This window comes from Eublepharis macularius, chromosome 19, assembly GCF_028583425.1.
Source record: "Eublepharis macularius isolate TG4126 chromosome 19, MPM_Emac_v1.0, whole genome shotgun sequence".
Taxonomy (NCBI): Eukaryota; Metazoa; Chordata; class Lepidosauria; order Squamata; family Eublepharidae; genus Eublepharis; species Eublepharis macularius.
This window is the reverse complement of record NC_072808.1, coordinates 25938324-25961963: the sequence shown is the minus strand read 5'-3', so window position 1 is coordinate 25961963 and position 23640 is coordinate 25938324. Positions and strand designations below refer to the sequence as shown.

The following is a 23640-nucleotide window of genomic DNA, read 5'->3' as shown; positions in this document are numbered from 1 at the left end:
CTGCGCAGATTTGCATTTATGTTCCCTATTACATTGCTCATTGAAATGTCTCTGAAATTGACTGTACTGACCCACAATGTGTAATCCGCCTTGAGCCTCAGTGAGAAAGGACTATAAATAACATACATAAATAAATAAAATTTGCTTGATGTTTATGCAGGTCACAGAGTTCAGCTATTATTGCTACAGAGTTTGAATAGCTCATCACAGAACTTTTTAGGCATTCATTTTGGGATCAGAGTAGACAGAATTTCTCTGGCTTTGCAGAGGGACACAGTCGCGAAATGATCGTGATCGGGGCGCTCTGCCTCTTCCTTTCAGTTTGTGTTCTACCCTCTGATCTCAATTCCAGAGTCTTAAGAGAAACAGTTAAAACATAAAATGTAAATTAACAATAAAAATGTAAATCTATCCAATTCTGTCCTAACCAGAAAAAGAAAAAATACTTTTCTTTGGCTTGAAAAGAACTGTTCCTTTGGCTCAACTTAATATCCAGCAAAAGGTATTTCACAATTATTGAGCAAGTAGGGATAATAATCTCTCCATTTGCTTGTGAGTGTATTCCCACTTGATAAATGGCTGTCATATCTAAGAATGGGCATTCAGTCAGGCTTAGGGGTGTATATGTGTGTAATGGGATGGGAAAAGGCAGCTTTCATGATATCTAAGGTCAACGCTGTGTGTGTGATATATGCTCTCTTAGTCAAATGTCACTTTTTCCTGCCCTTTCCCCCACCCTTTTATATGTCCAGGAGATGTCCTTGGAGAATTCATTTCCTGAGAACCCAGTGGCCTGTTCTGCTTCAGCATCAAGTGGTGGAGCTGTGCACCTGCATGCAGGAGGTGGATATTTTGGCCTAAGCTTTACTTGCCCTAGTCTCAAAAACCCCATTAGCAAGAAAACCTGGACTCGAAAATTAAAAAGCTGGGCATACAGGCTACGGCAGACCAGCTTTTTCAAGAGAGCAAAAGTCCGGCAAGGTAGTGTGCTTACAGTCAGGGACCTAGACTAGGTAACATCTGTTTTGATTTCCTTTCGTATGTTTCTCCCCTCCCGCCCGCCCCCCACCCCACTGTGGCATTTCCTGCACTGCTCCATAGATACCTTTTCCTGCATCTTGCTCATCTGTGTCACATTTCATTCACTTCCACTTTTTTCCAGTTTGATTAACCAGTTTTTTTCATTCCACATAGAGGTATAGATCTTGAGATACCAAAAATAAAAATCCTACATGTATACTGGAATCGTTTTTTAAAAAGTGTAATGTTGCTTACTAGTCTTCTCACGGTCACTGCTTTACCCGACTGTGTTCCACTTCTTTGTGTTCCCTTCCTTTAAAAAGAATTTGCAGCAGAGGAAATAAAAAGTGAAGTTGCTTCTGACTGGGCTTCTCCTCCTAAACAAGCAACGGTGGAGCATGAAGGAACTGGTCGATCTAAACCTGTGGCTGGGTCATTTCAGCGAGGTCGATTTCAGGTAACTAATCAAATAACTAATCAAGGTAACTAATGAACTTGGTTAAATCCAGAAGACATAATGAGACATTTTATTTTTATCTTGCTTTATTCAAACTGCTATGGACCCTCTGCCATTTAAAACAGCCCAAAATAAGTTGTCATGGAACCTTGAGACTGGAAGGACCTGTTAATGACATTCCTAGTCCAGCCACTGAATATTTGCTCAAGGACAAAAATGTTGCGATATTTCGGAGAGCTGGTTAGATGTCCATGTGTTCTTGAAGGAACTGGCAGAAGCAAGATTCACAGTGCCATCCTAAGTTACAGCCAGCATGGATTGACTATCCTAAACAGGCTTGTTGAAAAACCCATCACCCTGCCCACTGGAAATTCTGGTCCCTGGAAATGCTGTTTATCCCTCCGCCCCGCCCCCGTCTCCTCCTGCCTCCCCTTCTTCAGTGCGGTGCTTTTCAGTGACAACATTCATTCAGTGCTACCGCAACCTCACTTTGTTCTTGTTGTCAACATCAGCCACCCAGTGGCATCGTGGCAAAGTGCTGTTGCTCCTACCTCAGCTGGCAATGCTTCCTGAGTCCCACCACCTCAGCAACTGCAGCTCTTCATCACCCAGCTTCGCCAGGCCCAGGTGGCTTCTGTGGTGCTGCACTAGCTATGGAGACAGGAGGGCATGGGCCGGTCTGGAGTAGAGGCACTAGTGCTAAAGGAGAAAATGCAACTCCTGGTCCTTTGAATGGGCTTCTTGGTTGTAATGCAAAGACTACAGGGACAATCTACTTTTGCGATTAATTCTTTCATGCCTGTGATTGCCAGGTAGGGATTTGATAATGGATTAAATGGTTCTAATTGCCTAGTTTCACCAGATTGCTGACATATGGAAAACACTTGGAAGCTCATTGCATATCCTTAGTTTCTTAATGCAGAAGTACTCATAGATCATTTCTCCCTGTGGAATTCAAAAACTGAGAAAAGGAAGAACTTGTTGGGTCCTGTCAAGGTTCAGTTTGTCTTCTTTCAGAAGAAGTAGTCTGTTCATCTACGGTCTTCCTGTGCAGAGTCCCACATGAGACTGCGCACGCACAGACCTGCCGATTTCGGAGATTTCATATAGCTCAGAGCCACTAGGGGTGCCCTCGCCTCTCATCGCGCATGCGAGGCCGCCGAAAACGGCTCTTAAGAGGTGGGTTGCCTCTTTACTATTTACTCTATCCTGCCTCTTGGGTTTATACTTTTTGAAATTTCCCACCTTAGAGATGTGTTAATTGGCATATTGGAAAACAAAGCACAGCCCTTTTGGCAAATGTGGAAAGGTTGGGAAGTCAAACAGAAGCTGATCCTTGAGAAGCAAATACTCGGAGACAAGTAAATAGCCCATGCAGAAAAGGCCATAGCTAGCAGATGAGGTGGTATTTGTTCCGTTTTTTAAATTGCAGTTGAGTACCGGATAGTGCTATTATTACACTTCTTGGTTTTCAAGGTAGTTGTGGAGGCTGTAGACACATCCAGATGCCATAACACCAACAACAAACTCTTGCTTGTGACATGCACAAACATGCCTTCTTTGCTGTGCTCGCGTGCTTCCTCGCCCTTTCCCCTTCCCCTTGTATACGGAGCACAACTGAAAAGCTTCCTGCTTTTGGAGACCTTCAATCAGACTCCATTTTGCCATGGCATCTGAATGCAGGCCGCTGGGAGTTTGTTTCTTCCCCATAAAATGAAACCATTTCAAGTTTGTCTGCATTCAGACTTTAACACCCCCGTGGTATACAATGAATAACACGAACAAGTATATAAATTAAATTTATAAAGTGCAAAAGTGCAAGGTGCTATGACACAATAAATAAATAACAATTTTATAAATAGTCATTAAATACATCAATAAATAACATTATCATAAATGACGACCAAGATAATACAATTCACAATCAATAATCATACAGTGCATAAAAAGGTAACTTTTTATGTCGAGTGAGAGATAATTCCCCCACGGGTCCATGTCAGTTACCTTTTGATTGCTTTGATTGTATGTAGACTGCAGCTATAGGAACCCCTGAGGAAGCTCTGCGAAACTGGCTACTTGCTAGCAGCCTGTTGGGGCCACCTTGTACTTCCCAGCTTCTTCTCTGGACCTGGGGTGACCTGAAAAAGAAAAAGAAAAGCAACAGAGTTATTACAAAGACTATCTTTATGAATTAATTACTTACGTCAGATCCAGGGTTCAGCTTCTACTGACTGCAGGATGAGAATTTTGTCCTACATGCTTTGTATATGATTATTGATTGTGAATTGTATTATCTTGGTCGTCATTTATTTATTTTTATTTTTTTTTAAGTTTCAAAAAAAATTTTTATTGAAAGTGTAACAAGTAACAAGATCAACAGTAAATGCGTAGAAAAAAGGTGACATCATACATAACAATGTTCAGATACAACAATACATAAACATCAAAACACTAACAGTTGGCAATAATCAAGTGTGCAAATATTATACATAATCAACAGGAGTCTAATACAGTGTTAAGCAAGCTAATTACAACAGCGTCGGGAGAATCATGTACAGGCACATCCATTATGTCGCAGAGTAAATCCATAGTTCAAATTTCGGGGTTTATAATCACGTAGTGAGGTAGCTTAGAGATCAGCCATTCATTCTGAGATAAAAATTCCAGGAAAGGGTACCATTGTGCGTAAAATTGTGTAGGTTTGGAGGGGTTATGCAATGCTCGAATTCTGTCTGTTATCTTTTCCATCATAAGGTGGTCCCACACCACTCTATACCATATGTCAAGAGTGGGAGGGAATCGCGATTTCCACCTGAGTGCAATTGCGGTCTTTGCAGCTGCTAGGAGAGTTCTGACCAATGCCTTCCGCGGATGAGGAATATCTAGATTTCCCCAAAGGTCCAAGAAAACAAGTCCCGGGCTTGGGGGTATCACATAAGTCGTGATACGGGAAATTTCCTGGAGAACCGCCTTCCAGAAAGCAGCAACACTTTTACACTCCCACCAGCAGTGCAGGAACGTACCCTGCTCCCCGCATTTTTTCCAGCAGAGTGGCGATCTGCTGGGATATATTTTCGCCAGCTTTTGGGGAGTGAGGTACCACCTGTGGATAATCTTATAGGTTTGGAGGCGCACATTGGTGACAGGGGAGTTAAGCAATGCAGATATCCAAACATGCTCTCTATCTTCTCGTGTGAGTTCTATCCCACAGTCCTGCTGCCATCTATTGAGCAGCGCTTCAGTGTTTAGTGGTTTGGTATCAAGCAGGATGAGGTATAGTTTTGACAGGAGACCTTTACGGTTAAATGAGTGGGAGTCCAGAAGTGCTTCAAATTTAGTTGTTGGTTTAGTCATTACGCTTTTTATATTCAATTCGTTCAGAAGATATCGCAGTTGCAGGTAGAAAAACCAGGGGACTTCCCTGCCTAGGTTGTTGTTCAAGTCTACTCTGCTTATAATACCATCCTTGGTGGCTATGTCCAACAACCTCAAGTCCCTCAGGTCATCCCAGGAGCGGTTATATTATGCTGGCGAGGCATGCCCTTATGCGATGTGAGCACTGAAAAGCGGGATATGGCCGGAAGAAGGGATCGCTTATGTCTGTCCCAAAGCTTTAGCAGTGCAGCAAGGAACATATTTTGATATATGGAGGAAGGACGCAAACTTGGGGTAGACCAGAAAGTTTCTCGCAATGTTTTTGGCTGGGAAAAGGTGCCCACTATGTTTATCCAATCAGAGTGTCCAGAGGGGAGTAATATCTGGAGGATGTCTGACAATCTGGCTGCATCAGAATAGAGCCCTATATTTGGGTAGTTAAAGCCCCCTGCTGTTTTAGGGGCGCACAAAACTTTGAAGGCAATCCTAGGGCGCTTATTCTGCCACAAGAATCGGTTTAATGTCGCCTGCCATTGGCTCAGAATTTTGCTAGGGATTTCAATCGGAATTGTTCTATACAAAAATGTCAATTTTGGGAGGACGAAGGATTTTATCAAATGGTATCTTTCATACCATGCCAGGTTTTGCTTGTTCCATTTGAGCAGGAGGTGTTTAATTTCTTTCATCTTTTGGACGTGGTTTACCTGGAGTAGCTGGGCTGGGTTGGGAGGGATATTTATGCCCAGATATCGGAGGTGTGATTTGGCCCACTGGTATTCAAATTGCCGTTTTATGTCGCTACACGTCTCCTCTGGGAGATTCACTGATAGGATGGTGGATTTGGCTTGGTTTATCCTCAACCCCGATATACACCCAAAGTGAGCAAGAACAATTGCCAGAGCCTTTAGGGAAACAAGTGGGCACGTAAGAAACAGCAAGATGTCATCAGCGAATAAGCATATTTTGTAAGTACGTTTGTCTATTTCAATGCCTCGAATCCTTTCATTGGTTCTTATCTCCTCTGCTAAGGGCTCTATCGCGAGGGCGAAAAGGATAGGGGAAAGGGGACATCCTTGGCGCGTGCCTCGGTGTAGAGTGAAGGGATCGGATGCTAAGTCATTAAGTTTGATTCTTGCCTTGGGGCCTGCGTATATCGCTTTAATTGTTTGTAGGAAGTTGGGGCCGAATTTCATGTGGGAAAGGAGCACCTGCAGGTACGGGACCTCCAGGGTGTCGAAAGCTTTTTCGACATCCAAGGAGAGGAATGTGGTTTGTAATTTGTTGTGTCTACTGAATGTCAAAATGTTCAATGCCTTATAAATGTTGTCGGAGATGTCCCTATTGGGGATAAAGCCAATCTGATCTGTACAAATATAATTTCCAATGAAAGAATTGAAGCGTCGTGCATATATTGAGGTAAAGATTTTATAATCGACATTCAGCAAAGAAATCGGTCTATACGAACCGGGGTTAGAGGGGTCTTTGCCTTCCTTGGGGATCATGGTGATGACTGCCTCAGCCCAGGTTCCAGGTAAGGTCCCCAATTTATGTACTTCATTACAGGCCAATAACAGGGGCGGGGTTAACACCAAAGCAAATTTTTTATAGAATTCGGCCGGATAGCCATCCGGCCCAGATGCCTTATTGCTCTTTAATTTCTTAATGGATTCCAGCAGTTCTGTGGCAGTGATTGGGGTATCCATTAATCGGCTGTGTTCCTCCGTCAATTTTTTAATGTTCTTATGGTTTGATAGGTAGTTTCTAATTGACACTTTATCTGGCCTGGATGAAGTATATAAATTTGTGTAAAATTTTGTAAATACATTCAATATTTCGGGAGATTTAGTGAACATTTGTCCCTTGTCGTTTTTTATGAGTCTGACGTGCCTATTTATTCTCTTCTCCTTGACCTTCCAGGACAGATAACGTAGGGTCCTAGGAGAGTGGTTCCAATACTTTTGTTTTAAATATAAGATGTTCCTTTGAATTTGGGATGTTTCAAGTGACTCCAGAGCTTTGCGCTCATGGAGCAGCTGTTTATAGGTTTTTTTGCTGCCTCTATCCTTGTGTAAGCGTTCCAATTGGTGGATTTTATCCATTATGAGTTGCTTTTGGAGTTTTTTCTTCTTATTTAGAGTGGCAGAGAGAGCGATCAGTTGTCCCCTTAGTACCGCCTTAAGAGCATCCCACACCGTTTGGGAAGATGTCGTGCCTGTTTGGTTATCTTTGAGATATTGGGCGATATCTCGTTCAATTTGTAGGACATTGTTCTCATTAAGTATGAGGTTTTTCTGAAACGTCCAATGCCTCTCCCTTTCGTAGGGCCTATCTAGGGACAATTTGCACGTTACCCAAGCATGATCTGAATAGCTTATGTCCCCTATGCTGGAGAGTAGCACTCTGTCTCTCAGATCTGGGGACACCAGGATATAGTCGATCCTGGTGTATACGTCGTGGCGTGGGGAGTAGTATGTGTAATCTTTGGCCAGTTTGTTCATCTCCCTCCATATGTCCACTAAGTGGAACCGAGTAAATAGCGTGAGCATCTGTGTGTCACGATTAGGGTTCTTAGGTCTTCTTGGCGCTCGAGGTGCATTGTTGAGGGGAAATGAGGATTTATCTAGGTCATAGTGTGCTACATAATTGAAGTCCCCTCCCACAATTACTGATCCCTCCTGGAATGCTTCCAATTTTCGGAGAATTTCTTCCGTGAACTCCAGTTGCTGCGTGTTGGGCGCATAGACAGATGCCAGTGTAAGCAACTGTCCATTGAAGTGCCCCTTTATAAATAAGAACCTGCCTCTAGGGTCCCGTAGGGTGGCTTTGTGTTCAAATTGGACCCTGTTTGCTAGTAAGATTGCCACCCCGCGGGATTTGGAGGAGCCTTTTGCGTGGAATTGCAATTTTATCCATGGGGCCTTAAGCTCCGCCTCATAGGATGCATGGAGGTGTGTTTCTTGGATCAGGGCTACATCTACATTCAGTTTCGCCAGGCTGGTCAGAACTCTCCTTCTCTTCACCAGGTTGTTTAAACCCCTCACATTTTGCGAGACAATATGGACATGTGGTTGTGAGGCCATTATAGAATGGGTAAAAGTAGAGTACCAGAATTGGCCTTTGAAGTGGAATGTAATAGTATTGCAGAACCAAAAGTGCAAGTATAGAAACCGCTAGCAGGCGTGTAAAGGCTCTTGCTTCAGTAGTTTATAATAGATATGAATGAGATGGCTGAAATGATCTAAGCACCAAAGGAAGGGTCAGTACGCAAGTGCAATAAGATTCAGGTAAATAAATCACTGTCTGATGTTAATTAATTAAGCAATCAAATTTCATCACTTTGAAGGCAATCATGCAACAAATTCATTAGAAAGGAAAGAGAAATCGTATCACAAAACACAAATGCAATGAAATGTATAGCAAGCGTAAGTTAATCTACTATGTTGGTAATTTTCAATAAATAATTAATCGACTTTCGCCCTTACCCTTTCAAAGTATGGTGATAAGCAAGCAGACTGTCAGTGGGTAAAACTGATAGTTGTGATAAGCTTGTAGTCTGCTATGCTACCTCCCCTCTCCGATTATGGATGGATCAAACAGCAATTAATTCCAGGTATATAATAAGCCAATCAAGTAAGTACTAATTAATTAAGATTTCTGTTTATTACCGTATGTAGGAGTAGACCAAATTAATAGATGTACCTCTTAACCCTAAATCACTAAGTTGCTTGTAGTCTGCTATGTTACCTTCTCTCTCTGATTATGGATGGATCAAACTGCAATTAATTCCAAGTGTACAATTTGCTAATCAATCAAGAACCAATTAATTAAGATGTCTGTTTGTTACCTTATGGAGGAGTAGATTGAATTGATGGATGCACCTCTTAGCACTAAATCACTAATTTGCCTAACTACCTTAACAAAGTTATATACAATAAGCACGCAGCACTTTAATATTGTTTTTGGTAAAAGCTTGAAAGTGTAAATATATTCAATTAACTCACTACTTATACTCCTGTCCCCAGATTTGTAATAAATGATTAATTAATTCTTGCCCTTACCTCTGCAAAATGCAGTAAGGAGCAAGCAGATAGTCAGTGGGTAAAACTGCAAGTTGTAATTGTCGTATAGATTGCTTCGTTACCTCCCCCCCCCCTTACTAACGTCGGATCAAGCTGCAATGAGTATATGATATGCCAATCAAGAAGGTATTAATTGATTAAGATTTCTCTTTATTACTTTATGTAGAAGTGGATCAAATCAAGGGGCGCACCTCTTAATATTAAATCACTAACTTGCCTTAACTACCGTAACTAAACTATATACAACGAGCACTCAGCGTCTTGTTACTTATTTTCCAGGAAGAACTTGAAGAGTGTATTTATATAATTATCCCAAGATCTAATATTTCTCTAAAGCAACCGTCTCCAATAGAGAAATAGAAACTAAGGTGCTACACAGTCCTCAGCAGCCTCGCGAGAAATCTCTGCAACGAGGTTGCTGTAAATAAACAGTACGGAGGACTGTTTGTGTAAGGGGCTAATAAAGAAGCAATCCCTTCAATCCCACCCCAACCACCCCTACCCGCGAGTAAATTAAGTAAGATTGGGACGTTCTAACACAACATATTCTGGTCATAAGTCCTACCAGTCAGAGCTTCAAGTGTCCCGGACCGGTATTTTATTATTTTTCTGAGGAGACATGGGCAGTGGTCGTTTTCTTTTCTGAGAGCTGGCCTCCGTCTCCATGGCGACCTCTATGCCTAGCTCACGTAGAAACCGGAGGCCTTCCTCGGGAGCAGAGATCAAGTGTTGTATACCCTTCAACGAGACTCTCAGTGCAGAATACCGGGTCCAGCTGTATTCTATTTGGGCATTTCTGAGTTCCTCAGTTATCTGCCGGAGTTGTCGTCGTCGCTCCAAAATCTCGGCCGGTAGGTCCGTATAGACGCTGATTCGCGCTCCATTGTAGGAGAGGAATTTTCGCGCCCTCGCCACCTCAAGCGTTTTTTTCCTCAGCCTCCAGTCGGCAAAGACGGCCACCACATCTCTAGGTCCGCGCCTCTTATCTGGATTTCTGGGGCCCACTCGATAAGCCTTGAATATAATCAATGCATGGGTTTCCTCCAGCTTTAGCTCCGTCGTCAGCCAGCCCGCCAAAAAAACGGCAAGGTCTGCATCCACGGCCGCATTTTCCTCTATCCCCCTAAATTTCAAATTAGCACCCCGCAGTTGAATCTCCATGTCCAAGATCTTATAGTGGACACGATCTTGTTCTGATTGTAGGGAGTGGACGTCCTCCCTTAAAGCCGCAGTCTGGGTAAGAGCCTGATCCGACTTAGCGACCACGGAGTCCATCACTATCTTAAGATCAGTTAATTGTTGTGATAGTGGTTCCATCAAGTGGGAGATTTTGTTAGAAAAGCTCGATTCAAGGTCTAGCAGTAGGGCTTTCAGTGCTGGGTCATAGGAAACCGTCTGAGTTTTTCGCGCCTCAGCATTTACCATCGCGGCCGCCATGTTTGCACTCGTTCCCTCTATCTCCCCCTCCGTGCCTTCTGCTTGCGAAGCTGGGAAATAGCTCTGCAAATTTTTCACCGCCTTAGAGTTGGGCTTCTTTGAAGTAAGATCTTGCTTACCCTTCATACTAAGTTGTGTAGAACGTTTTTGATGCGCTTATCGGGGTTTAGGGGTGGAATTGAACCGGAGCTCTGGCTTTAGGCGTCCATTCCTCTCGGTGCCGACGCCACGCCCCCTTGGTCGTCATTTATGATAATGTTATTTATTGATGTATTTAATAACTATGTATAACATTGTTATTTATTTATTCTGTCATAGCACCTTGCACTTTTGCACTTTATAAATTTAATTTATATACTTGTTAGTGTTATTTGCTGTATACCACGGGGGTATTCCCTTTGTTGTAGCTGTATTAGACCGTGGTGGCTTCTCCTTTTGGGGGGTTGCATTCAGAACCGGTGTGGTCCAGTGGTTAGGATATAGAGTGGGAGCCCCAAGTCCAAATCTCCAAGTAGTGATGAAACTCACTAGGTGAGCTTAAGGCAATCCTTTCTTTCTCAGCCAATCTCCCTCACAGGGTTGGTGCGAGGATAGAAGAGGAGGATCATGCCTGCTGCCCTGAGCTTCTGGGCGGGGTGAGGCAGGATAAATATTGGGTCGCCAGCTTCTAGAATCAGGCAGCTTTCAGTTGTGCTTTGCACCCGTGGGGCAAAGAAGTGTGCAAGTATAGCAGGCTGTGTTTGTGCCTGTTGTGAACAGAAGCGCCTGCCCTAAACAAAGGCTTGTCGTGACATCCAAATGCAGCAAGCCGCCTCCAGCTGCTTCCCCGTGGTGGAAGGGCGGGGCCGTTGGTTTCTTTTCTCATTTTCTACCCTCTTAACTCAGGGGACCTCCTACCTGCCCACATTTCAGACAGATGTGAAAATGTCCCTTTGTATAGATAATTAACATTCTTGCTTGCAGAATAAATATCAGGAGGCATGATAATAACATTTGATATGTGGGACAATGTCCCCCCCCCCTTTTCCACAAAGGGGTAGTCAGTGGGTGGGATGCAGGGTGTTTGTTTAAACAAAAATGGAGCACTCAGATGAGATTAGCTCATCCCCCTCTCCTTCCTCCCTACGTCCCAGGACTCAGTTGACGGGGACAGCAACGATAGTGTGGTAGGGAGGGAGTGTGCAGCAGAAAGAGGGAAATTCTTCTCTGTTTCCCCCCCTTGGTCCTAGTCTCAGTTTACCCAGCCCTCTGCTCAGCCTCTCCGGGCCTCTTGCCCCTCCTGTTACCAGAATTGCACTTCTATGGGGGAAATTAGCAAGCAGTTCGGCCAGAGCTAGTGCAGATCCTTAACCAATGTATACCAGAGTCAGGCTTCCAGATTACTCAAACAAGAAAGAGGAGGCCAGTATTCAAATAAATTATGTTTACTGAAAGTGTTGCATATGCCTAACATAGCGCTTATACACATCAGCCATACAAGAGCTAAGAAACAAAGATCGGAAAGAGTCAAGAGACAGTTACATTAGCAGGTTCCCACTTGAGATCGATGGGAGGGAGGCAGTACGTTACCTGATCACGGCGAGAAGCAGAGATTCCAGCAGCGAGGATGGGGGAGCGAAGTATAGTGCCCGCACTATACGCGCAGAGGGTCTATCTGGGTATGGAGAGGGTGGGTGCGGCGCGCACACACCTCGTGTCAGGCAGAGCCTGCTTAAATAGCCGAAATGTGTCCTAAAACGGGGGCCCTTCAGGGATGCCTCAGAAATGGTTCTCAGGATGTTTTCACAAAAGATATGATGGGTTAATATCAGGCGTTTGATGGGTCACTTTAGAATCTGATTGTGTGATTGTGACACCCTTGGGGACGGGGGGAAGGGAAGGGAAGGAGTGCCGGATGGGTCGATTGGATTTGTCAGGAAGCCGGATTGCTCTTGATGGGATCGGCCCGGAATGTCGATGCTCGATGGGCGTATTGATCAGCGTCCATTATTCGTCCCGTACACTCAGCACGTTGCTCTCGTCCCGGGGCTTTCGCAAGCAATCTGCAAATCTAGGCAAGGCTTGACCTCGGAACATGGCAGGAGCCTTGCGGCGAGATGGCGGTCTTCGGGAAAACCGTCCGTAGTAACTTCCTGCTGCCTGGGAGCATGGCTCTCCCCTGGTCCGTGTTTGTGGGCTCGCTAGCCTGTTGCTCTGGGTAGGATGGCGGACCCAGGATCGTCTTTGCGGTGGCTCCTCTGTGGGGACTGACCAGGGGGCACCTGGCCCGTCTCACAGAGAGTCCTGCCGGCATGTGTGTTGCGGCTAGCTGCCAGGTCCATGGCCCAAGGAAAGTTCATGCCCAGCATAAGGCATGCAGCGTGCCTTGGGGCAAGAGAGGGAGAGAGTCCGTAATCCAGGGAAGCAGAGGAGAGGCACTGGTGACAGAGTCCATGTGGCAGGAGACAGGCACAAGTCACAGAGTCCATGATTCAGAAGCGGGTGGCTGGCAACACTCCTGATGCATAGGAGGCTCTCTGTTGAATCCTACCTGAAGGTCCGTCTCGTCCAGCATCCTGTCTCCACAATGGCCAGCAGCCCCTTCAGGGAAGCCTTCAGGGAAGCCTTCAGGGCACAGAGGCATTCTCCCTCCACCGCTGTTGCCCTCCAGAGCACCTCATGTTCCAGGGTGTTGGCAGACCTATGAATTTGTTTGAGTTCATCCCTGCAATTTGTGGCATGTCTGTGGGACCTCCTCTCCCTCTATGCTCTGCCGCGACAGCTTTGCTCTTCTGAACAGGGCCCTCTGCGGGTGCTCCCCTGCAGTTAGGCTAAATCAACAGCAGCCTGTGCATGTGCCTTCTCTGTGTTCTGCATTCCTGTGTTTGAATTATGCTTGCTATATTTATAGTATTTACCAGCCCCTTTCCTTTCATTCTGTCTGCTCTTTGCACAGCTGTGTTGCTGCAGGTGAGAGGGTTTCCTGGCAGGTCTTTACAAGGTGCATTTGATGCCCGTGCATTCCAAGCACATCCTTTAAAGAGTCTGTAATTATTGAGCGGCAATTCAGTTGTACTTTTCTTATACTTTTCTTTGTACTTTCTTTTCTCCCCACAAAGATTCCTTTGGGTCCTTTTTTCGGTGCTTGCTGTGATTTTTCCTCCTTTTGTACGGCATTTTTAGGCACAGGGTCAGCTGGCTGCAAGGTGAAGGGCGCTTCTATTGTTTGACTTTGCACATTCATGTCACTGCAGTTCAGGGTCATTTGCTGCGTGGCCTATTGCCAACTGTGTTCTCATTTTTTGAATATGGAAAATAAATATTTGCTTTCCTATTTAGCTATGTAAGTTAATACTTTTGTGTGTTCATTAAGTAGCTTTTTAAAAAAGATGGACACGTAGTTGCTTTCCTATTTGCGAAACTGTGGGGCGAGCCAGTATGTTTTAGTATGCATGTTTTGATTTTTTTTTTTAGCTTGCGTATTTTAAATGATATTGTGTTAAAATTTGTGGCTACCTAGCTTGAGCCTTTAGGGTAAAGTGAGTTAAAAACCTGAATGAACAAAACCGTAAGAATCCCGGCTCTTTGCATTCCCTGCCCTTGCTGTTTAATGCCCACCTCCACTCTCGTTGCAGTCCTGTGTGCCACGAGCCACACAAGTCATGTTGGAGGCACTGAGACCTCCGCACAGAGGGGAAGTGCAGCCCAGTTCCGCCCAGGCTTGCTTGGGCATGTGGTTTAATCTCAGCCTTGGGAATCGGCCTACCGTCAAGACCACCTTTCTGAAAAGATGAATCTGCCAAGTTCAACACGTCCCCTCTTTCTCTGTCCATGCTGCAGGTCATGTCAGTGCCACAGCAGGTGGCTCCTGGTGGCTCCACAGCCGGCCTCTGTGAGGAGCCTGGAGTGGGAGAAGCTGCTCCCCAACAGGGAGACATCGTGGTGGGGGCCACGGGTGAAACAGATGTGCTGTCCACCCCCCCTGAACAGCAGGAGCTGGAGGAGACCTTTGTGCCTGCCGGCAGTGGGCTGCCTGACCCTGAGCCATGGACCAAGGGCTGCTTTGTGCGGAAGCAGCCTAGCTCGGACAGTGAACTTTCTGCCCCGGTGGGCTGGGAGCAAGACCAGCAGGTGCAAGAGGAGCGGGGTGGCACCCACGCCACTGCCAAGAGGAGGCACAGTTCCTTCTTTTACTCCCCATCGTCCCCAATGAGCAGCGATGATGAGTCTGAGGTTGAAGATGAGGACCTGAAGGTGGAGCTGCAGCGTTTGCGGGAGAAGTAAGGGCTTGTCCTCTGAGCGCTAAGAACGGTGTGCTCTAAGCCAGCGGGTGGTTCTCACGCGGAAGGGTTTCCCTTGTGCTCCATGACACTGATAGTCAAAGCTGGATATTTCTGGGTGGGACTGTACACGGTGGTGTCTGTGCCAGGCAGGGACTTCCATAGGGATTCTGGTTCTATTAGGTCATTTATGAGTACTAACAGTTACCTATTATTCACTCTATAGTATTTTAACTGCCTTCACCTGGGTGGCCCAAGCTAACCTGATCTCATCAGGTCTTAGAAGCTAAGCAGGGGCAGCCCAGGATAGTACTTGGATGGGAGACCACCAGGGAAGGCCACAGAGGCAGCCAATGGCAAACTACCTCTGAACATCTCTTGCCTTGAACATCCTATGGGGCCACCCATAAGTTGGCTGTGACTTGATGACAAAAATAAAATAAAGCCCTGACCTTGATGGCCCTGGCTAGCCCGATCTTGTCAGATACTGGAAGCTGAGCAGGACTGGCCCTGATTAGTATTTGGATGGGAGACCATGAAGGAAGCTGAGGGAGGCAATGGCAACTCCTTTGTTTGTCTCTTGCCTTGAAAACCCTACAGGGTAGCCATAAGTTGGCTGGGATCTTTATACATTTTAACTGTGTAAAGGACCTTATGCCCCATGCGTTAAAGCAGCTTGGCTACTGATTGGCATGCACTGCAGAGAATCTAACCCATCAGTTTAAAAAGAACGGCATTCGTTGCTGATTGATTTCCCGGCACAATTCAAAGTGCTGGTTCTGACCCTTAAAGCCCTAAGCAGCCCAGGCCCATAGTATTTGAAGGACCACTTTTCCCCATATCAACCTGTCTTTTAGTTAAGATCCGTATCTCTGAAGTACGTAGGGTTGCCAGGTTCCCTTTCCCTCCTGGCGGGAGAGGGGGGACCTGGCACTTACCTTTGGATGCATGTCCGCGCTCCTGGGGTGGAACGACGACATCACTCCTGGGAGTAACGTTGTCACGCCCTGGGGACGCATCCGGGAGGCCTGTTCCCCTGACTCCCCCCACCCCCGGGGATCTGGCAGCCCTCACTATGGCAGGCCTTCAAAGATGTTTGGTATTTAGTCAACTTTTAGGTACCAAATGAAAACATTTAATTCACCAGGTCTTTCTCTTAGTATGTTGCTATGTATTGAAATTTTCCTTCAGGCAGAAATTATTTTTAACTGCCAATGAATTTACATTTTTTAATACTTTTATATACTGATATATATGTTTTATATACTGTTTTATATATGCTGCTTTTTGTCTGTATCTTTTTATTGATAGTTTTAAATTTTTAATCTGATTTTATTGTTTAAATGATTATTTCATCAGAAGCTACTTCAGACATGGAGCAGTGGCTGATAACCAGCCTGTTTGAAGTAAGACTTCTGATATTCCCTTTTAACTGGGAGTGGCTTGCCTGAGGTCTCCCGAGCCAAAGCTACACATCCTGATTTTTAAGATATGCCTGCACCCCCCACCACCAGCCTCACTTGGACTCACACAGCCTCCCTAAGCTGTGGGGGCACTTGTCTCCAAGTGCTTCAAACCTTGATTCGGCCTTGAATGTGGCATGAGGGGAGATGGGCTTCAGCCTTCCTCCTTGCCATCCTCGGGACATAAAGTGGGCCTGGGGACATGCTTGTTCCCCACTGGCAGCCCCTCCCCCACCTGTGTTCTTGTCCCAAGTCAGGGGCCCAAGCAGTTGGGGAACCAGTCCCTGGCCGCTGATTTTGACTGTCTGAGGCAAAGTCACTTCAGAGGAAACCCAAACACGTCATGTTAAAAATCATAACGTGCATTTGAGCCCCAGATTTCCAGAATGTGGTGGGATTTGAGCAAAGGTCTTCTGATTACAGGCCCACCCACTGAATTACACTGACTGTCCTGCATGGAACTAGCCCTTTTAGTTTCTTGGGCTGTGAGTTTGTTGTATATCCTGCTTGATCCTTTGGTTCAGATGGGCTTAAAATACTTTTTACTTTACATTTGTATCCTCCAAAGAGTTCAGGATAGAATTTATTAAATTATTGCATTGTTATCCTATTCTTCTTCCAAGAACCCCAGGATTCTCTCTTGAGCCCCTCTATACACATAGGTTGAGAGCAATTGGCTCAAGTAGGGGTGTGCACCGGGGAAATATTTGGTTTTCCCACTTCGGGTTATTGGAATTGCTTCAGTATGCTTTGTAATGATTCAGAGCATACTGAAGTGAGACCCCCCACCTCCCTCCTGAGCCCCCTTCCCCCAACCCCACTTACCTTTCCCGAAGGCTGGAGCAGGTGTCTCCGCCGCCGCAGCAGCCAGCAGGGCGACGGGGAAGGCCGCAGCTGATGCCTCCGCCGCCTGCTCCACTGCTTCAGCCGCCATTGCAGCCAGCAGGGCGGTGGGGAAGGCCACAGCCAGCGCCTCTGCTGCCCGCACCGGTGCTTCCGCCGCCACCAGGATTTTCCAGGTTAGTGGGGTATTGGTGGGAGGGAGCCCTTTAAAAAGGGCCTGAAGCTTCCCGAAGCTACTCGAATCACTTCGGGAAGCTTTGATTCGGTATTTCTGAATTGGGACCATCATACTGGCCCCGATTTGGAAATACCGAATCTATGAATCGGGCCCAGTTCGGGTTTTTTTCCAAACCGGGAACCTGAAGTGCACACCCCGAGGCTCAAGGTCACTTAATGAGTTTAATGGCTGATCTAAGAGATGCTATATCTGCATAAAATGCTATGTTAGAACCAAAAAACATAATAAAATTAAAAATCAAGATTTTTTCCCAAGTTGAATTACTTTCTGTTAAAAATCCCAGAAAGTTAAGGTAAGTCAAAGGAGTGAACATCAATAGCAGAAATGCAGGATCGTGACCAATCCTCAAAGGCTTGCCAGAGTGGAAAGGCTCATGAGCTGCCTTCGTTCTTCCCACGCAGAGTGAACCAAGATTGTAGATGGAACTCTTCACGTATCCAATTAGTCATGATAGTATCAAACCAGTTTTAGGAGAAAGTAGATGCTTGGGGGATGATAAAAAAAACACCCTGGTCCAGTTTGCATGCCAAACTGGAGTGAAACCTTCACGTGGAAGCAACTGTAGTTAAAGCCTTCCATCCTCACCCAGTATGCTGGAGGGAGGAGGGCACAGAGGAAGGGAGCACACGCTTGAGCTCGGCAGTTGACAACGTTTATGCTGTCAGGAACCAGGGGTTTTTTTGTCCAATTTTTAAAATTTTATTAATAGAATTAAAAGTCCAATAGAAAGGGCAAAGAAATAAAAGAAAGAAATAGTGAAAGAAGCATGCAGTAAAGAAAAAAAATACAGAAATTAGAAATATAAGAAAACAATAATACATATTTCATTTTCCATTTTTCTCTACAACACATCTTATTTTAGCAAACATCATACTTTATATTTTAATCTCTCCAAAATTTCCTTTTCCACTACTGCCTTCCTTCTATTTATTTTTCCCCAGATTTATCTTCTTAAAAATCAAAGCCACAAATCATCAAATCATTTTTCCTTGTTTCACACAGAAAGTCAATAAAGGGTTTCCAGTTAGCCAAAAAAGTAGACAATGATTTATCTCTGATCAAAGCTGTAAGTTTAGCCATCTCCGCTAACTCCATCATTTTCATAATTCAGTCCTCAACTGAAGGCAATTCTGTACTTTTCCATTTTTGCACATACAAAAGCCTAGCTGCTGTAATCATATATAAAAATAAAATACCGTGCTGATTTTCCAACTGTTTGTCCATTAGTCCCAACAAAAAGGCCTCAGGTTTAAACTGTATAGTAGTCTTCAATATTTTTTGTATTATCATATGAATTTGAGTCCACATTTTTTTAGCTTTATGGCAAGTCCACCAAAGATGATAACATGTTCTTTCTTGTTTCTCACATTTCCAACATTTGTTTGCCGCACCTTTACTCATTTTAGCTAATTTGTCAGGAGACATAAACCACCTATACATCATTTTATAAAAAATTTCTTTAAGTCTAACACTCAAAGTGAATTTAAGCCCCTTTACCCACATATTTTCCCAGTGATCCATCATTATACCCAAAAATTTTAGCCCATTTTACCATACAATTTTTCTTCTTCTGTTTCAGATTTCAGTAAAAGCTTATACATTTTGGAAATAACATGTTCATCATTTGAACAAAGCTCTTTTTCAAAGTCTTTTCATGTTCAAAGCCCCATAGTTTTTTATCTAATTTGAACCTTTCCAAAAGTTAAGCATAGGGAAACCATTGACATTTATAACCTTTAGCTATTAAATCACCCTTGTCTTCAATTTGCAATCTCCCTGTGAGAATTCTAATAAATCTCCATAAGTCAACCATCCCTGTTTGAAAATTATTTCTCTTCTGTAAAATGCTTCCTGGGTTGAAATCCAAAAGGGGTGTCTTCTGTGTTAATCTCAGTTTATGTTTATTCCATATTCTGAGAATGGCTCTCCTAATACAATGATTTTTAAAATCTACATTGACCTTTACTTTGTCATACCACAAATAAGCATGCCATCCAAATCTCAGGTCATGACTAGAGATGGGCACGAACAGGAAAAAAAAAACGAACATGATGTTCGTTGTTCATTGCCATCCACGAACAGGGACTTAGGAACAACCATGAACATGACGCTGTTCACGAACATGTTTGTGGTTGGCTGTTTGTGGGAGCCAGCAGGCTGTCCTCTAGCCATCATCCAAGTTCGGTCAAGATCCCTACTGCACCACTCCCAGAAACCTGACCTGAGCAGGCACCAGGAAAGGTACCAATAATAAATAATAGCTTGCTCCCAGAGCCTGGCGGCAGCCCTGGAACTTGAAGGGCTAGATCCCTACTGCACCACTCCCAGAAACCTTACCTGAGCAGGCAGCAGGAAAGGTTGGCCCAGAACCTGGCAGCAGCCCTGGAACTTGAAGGGGTAGATCTCTATCCCACCACACAAAGAAAATTCAAGCTCCAATGCACTCTCTCTATCAAAATGCCAACAGCAACTGTCTCTCCCTCTCCACTGTCTGTAAAGTCAGAGCTGAGAGCCCCCCTGGTCTTTGCTCGCTTGTTGTAACAAATTTGGAGCGCCACCCTTGAAAGGAAGACCTGCCTATCAAGCTAAATTGGGCTTAGATTGGGGTTTCTAGGGCAACAGCAGGAGTTCACACAGAGTTCAGACAATCTCTGCCTAAGTTGCCAAGGGAATTGATTGCAGGTGCCAGACGGTCTGGCTTGACGAACAGCAAGACAACGGACGAGGCTTGCAACGACCACCTGTTCGTTTAGAATGGGGCCTCATGGACAGCTTGTTCGCGAACAGCAGATTGGGCTGTCCCTGGCTTTTTTTGGTTCATATTGCTGTACGTGCCCATCTCTAGTCATGACCTTAAATGGTACATCTGAAGTTAACACAGGTATTGTCTGGAGGAGGAATAACATTCTAGGTAAAACATTCTAGGTGCCAGTTTTGATTGGTCTGTCATGTCACATTTGAACCACGAAGGAATAGCCCTAGCTGTGTTTTCAAAATACCCTCTTAAATACCTGAAGTGTCCCCTTTCCTTGGCCATTATTTGTAATGGTTAGGGGCTCTTTACAGATGGGGACTGAGCTATTTAAGAGGTCCCCTCTCTTTGCTGTGGTGCAGCATCTCTTTGTACGTATAAAAGCGTTGCTGGGTTGATAGACCAGGGACTGGCAGCCTGGTACTCTGTTCCTGGGCCCATGCCAGGTCCTGTCAATCAGACATGCACAATGAATTCCTGGTTTAAATATACATTCTCTGGAGATGGGGCCAAATCGGATTGGGGCTGTGGCACACAAGGGGAAGGGACTTATGCTTCCCTTCCCCATGCCTCCTTTCCCCTTAACTTGAAGGCCTCACTGCCTGGGGCCATTTTGTGTTGGGAAAACGGTGCAGAGAGAGGAAGGCTTACATGCTGTCTTCCCAAATTAGCCTCCATGTGAGAAAGTGTCAGCTGGGAACTCCCAGCACCTGTCTGCTTGCCAGGACCCGGGGTGGGCTCAAGGATGTACCCAGGAATCGTGCGTTGTGTAGGTAGGCCATAAATCAGGAAATCCTGTTTGCCAGGTTGTGTTTTCTTCTCTCCTTCACAGGCACATTCAGGAGGTAGTAAATCTTCAGGCTCAGCAGAACAGGGAGTTACAGGAATTATATGAACGGCTTCAATCCATCAAAGATAGCAGGTCAGAATCACCTGAAGTCTCCCTGCAACTGTCTTCTCCACGCCGGCCCAGATCTTTCAAAAGCAAGCTGCGCAGCAGGCCCCATTCTCTCTCACATGCTGACAATGGCATTGTTGCTGCGGGTAAGGAAGGAGGGGACTGTTCGTGAGGCTTGTGTCCCTGCGAGAAATAATCCAAGCTAAGACTTTTTATTATTTATTTATTTATTTATCTATTTATTTTGCCTTGCTCTTCTCCCAATGGGAACCCAGAACAACATACCACATTGTTCTCCTTCCTCTGCCGTATCCTCAGATCAGCAACCCTAGGAGGTAGAACAGGCTGCCCGAAGTCACTCAGCAGGCTTCCTTCCATGGCGAAGCCCCAGGGAGGCAGACCTGGTTCTCCCAGGTCCCGGTCCGACACCCTCCTCCCTCCAGCACCGTGCAAGTCCTCCAGGGCAGCAAACGTGACGTTCACTAAAGCCCTGGTGATGAGCCCATTAATAAGCAGTCACTTGCTTTTCTTGTGGCCTTACCACACTCTTGACGTTGTAAGGGTCCGGTGACCTTCCCCGCTGCTTTTGTGCGCTGTGTATTTCCCCCCAGCGTGCTGAGCTCTGCAAAAACGTCTCTCGAGAATAGGTGCTCAGCTCCTCCAGGCAGCCTTGCGAATGATTACACGTGGTCCGATGTCTTCCGGCTTAACTGCCCTGCTGCGTAGCTCTCGCTGGTGCCTGTAATGCTGTGTTTTTCCCTCCCGCAGAATGCTGCTGTGCTACCACTGCTGCTTCTGTGATAGACTATCAGCTGAGCATTCAGGCCCACCTGCTGCACCAGAGCTGCTCCCAAGCAGAGCCTAGCCAAGGTATTTGTGAACTCTCCTCCTGTGTAGAAATATGGGGTGACACGCAAAGCATGGATGTTGTACCTGGTCAGCTGGAAGTGGAAATCCACTTCAGGGATTTCCTTCTCGTTAGGCAGCATTTTTGAGACCAGGTCCTCTCACTATACACTCACGCATCTTCTTTGCTCTGCCCTGAGTTTTCTTTTGCGACATCCATGTCATGTCCTGAAAAACACAGAAGAGAAAAAAAACCCTCTAGTGCTCCATACTTTACTATCTTCCTCTTGAAGGTCCTATTGTCTTGTTTGTAAGAAGGAAGGTCCTAGAAGTCCACTAGTGCATTTTTGTGTTTTACCCGGGCTGGCCTCATGGGGGTCCTCTGCTGAGGCTCACGGCCTGGAAGAGGGGGCCCCCGCTAAACAGACACTTGGCCCACCTGCTGCTCTCAGGCATTGGGGATCACCAGGGGCCTCGGAAGCAATCTCCCGTCTCAGGTTGGAGGGAGCAGAGCTCAGCTCTTCTCTGCTCTTTTTAGTGTTGCTGGTACCACCAGGACTTAACGGAGCATGGAGAGCATGTGCACAGGGGCGTGGCATGTTCACAAGCTGGCTCTCAGCTTGCCTGCCAGGCTTGCTGGGACATAGTGAAGTTTCACTGTGCCTGGGCAAGGGTTAGATACAGAACAATCAGAGGACAGAAGCCTCTCCCAAACTCAGTGGTTTTTTAAAGATGGATCAGAAATAGACTCCTAGTTGATCCCCTAATCAGCTGGCAGTTTCTAGGGCTGAGAAATCGGAAGCCAACTCTCAGCTGATCCCTGTGCTCAGTGGTGAGTCACCTTCTGCTCCTCCGCCCCGGGTCCCCCTGGGCTGCAGCCACACCAGGAGCCACAGAGTTTCCCCAGCAGACGGTGGGTCAGCCGGGAGCCGGCTTCGGACCCGCTGCTGCAATTAGCCTGTTGGTGCTGAACGCCCTGTTGATTAATCAGCTGCCTTTTCAGAAGGAAACTGACAAGTGTTTGAACATCTCTGTATATAAGCTCTTGATATATTCTGAATAGAAATTTGACTTCCTTTGGCACAGAAGTTAAGGAGTGTCCCCCCCCCCGCAGCTCCGCAGCTCTGCAGGTGCTGCTGGGCATTCCTTTTCTGGCCTGCCCAGAGCGGGGAGGGGCCCAGGCAAGGCATGCCGCCCCGGTCCTTCCAGCCACTTCCTGCCTTGAGTGTTAAAAAAAGCATCCCTTCTCTTCAGATCCACTCTGCATCGTCAGCAGCGCTGCGTCTTGTCAGCAGGCCCCAGCCAGCAAGAAAGGGATGTTCACAGATGACTTGCACAAGTTGGTGGATGACTGGAGAAAAGACAAGGTGGGCAACTCCCTGATCAAGCCAAGCCTCAACCAGATGAAGCAGAACAAGCAGCGGCTGGACACCGGCAGCTGGAGCCAAGCAGACGAGGTGAGGGGGTCAGCGTGGAGACAAAGGGCCCCCTTCCCCACGCGGTGACTTCCCGTCCCCCCCTCTTTTGCCTCAAGGGTCCTTGCTCTGAAATACAGCTCATCACGGTATTTTGATGATGACGCTGATACCTGAGCCCCGCTCCACCCCAAGAACTGACTGAGTACAGGAGATGTTTCTTAAGGATTAAAGTCCTGCAGTGATGCATTAACCAGGCCGGAGAGCAGCTCAGCACGCCCTCTCTGGGGCTAGTAACAGGCATAGTCCCCCCTGGCCCAGGGAAAGCTTTAGGCTTGTGGAACTGAGAGGGAGGCCCATAGAAAGGACTCCTGCCCGTAGCAGTTTGGAGAGAAGTGATGTTAAAAACTGACCGCCTCCCATAATGAACACTAACAAGCCTTCGTTTGGATCCAAAGGTGTGTCTGCCCGTTTCCTAGAATTCCTGTAACGTGAAGTGAGTTGAACTGTCATTATTTTGAAAATTTCAGTTTAGTCCCCCCCCCCCCCCCCCCGCCG

The 23640-nt window shown here is 45.9% G+C and overlaps 1 protein-coding gene across 1 annotated transcript in view; it reads left to right on the top strand.

Moving 5' to 3' along the window:
* Positions 1–23640, top strand: part of WNK3 (WNK lysine deficient protein kinase 3) — a 114851-nt gene that overhangs the window by 87583 nt on the left and 3628 nt on the right. The window contains exons 19-24 of the mRNA XM_055003282.1: positions 753–843; positions 1344–1477; positions 14188–14627; positions 20756–20967; positions 21590–21691; positions 22922–23124. Of these exons, the coding sequence (XP_054859257.1) occupies positions 753–843; positions 1344–1477; positions 14188–14627; positions 20756–20967; positions 21590–21691; positions 22922–23124 (1182 nt within the window). The remainder of the gene's footprint in view (positions 1–752; positions 844–1343; positions 1478–14187; positions 14628–20755; positions 20968–21589; positions 21692–22921; positions 23125–23640) is intronic.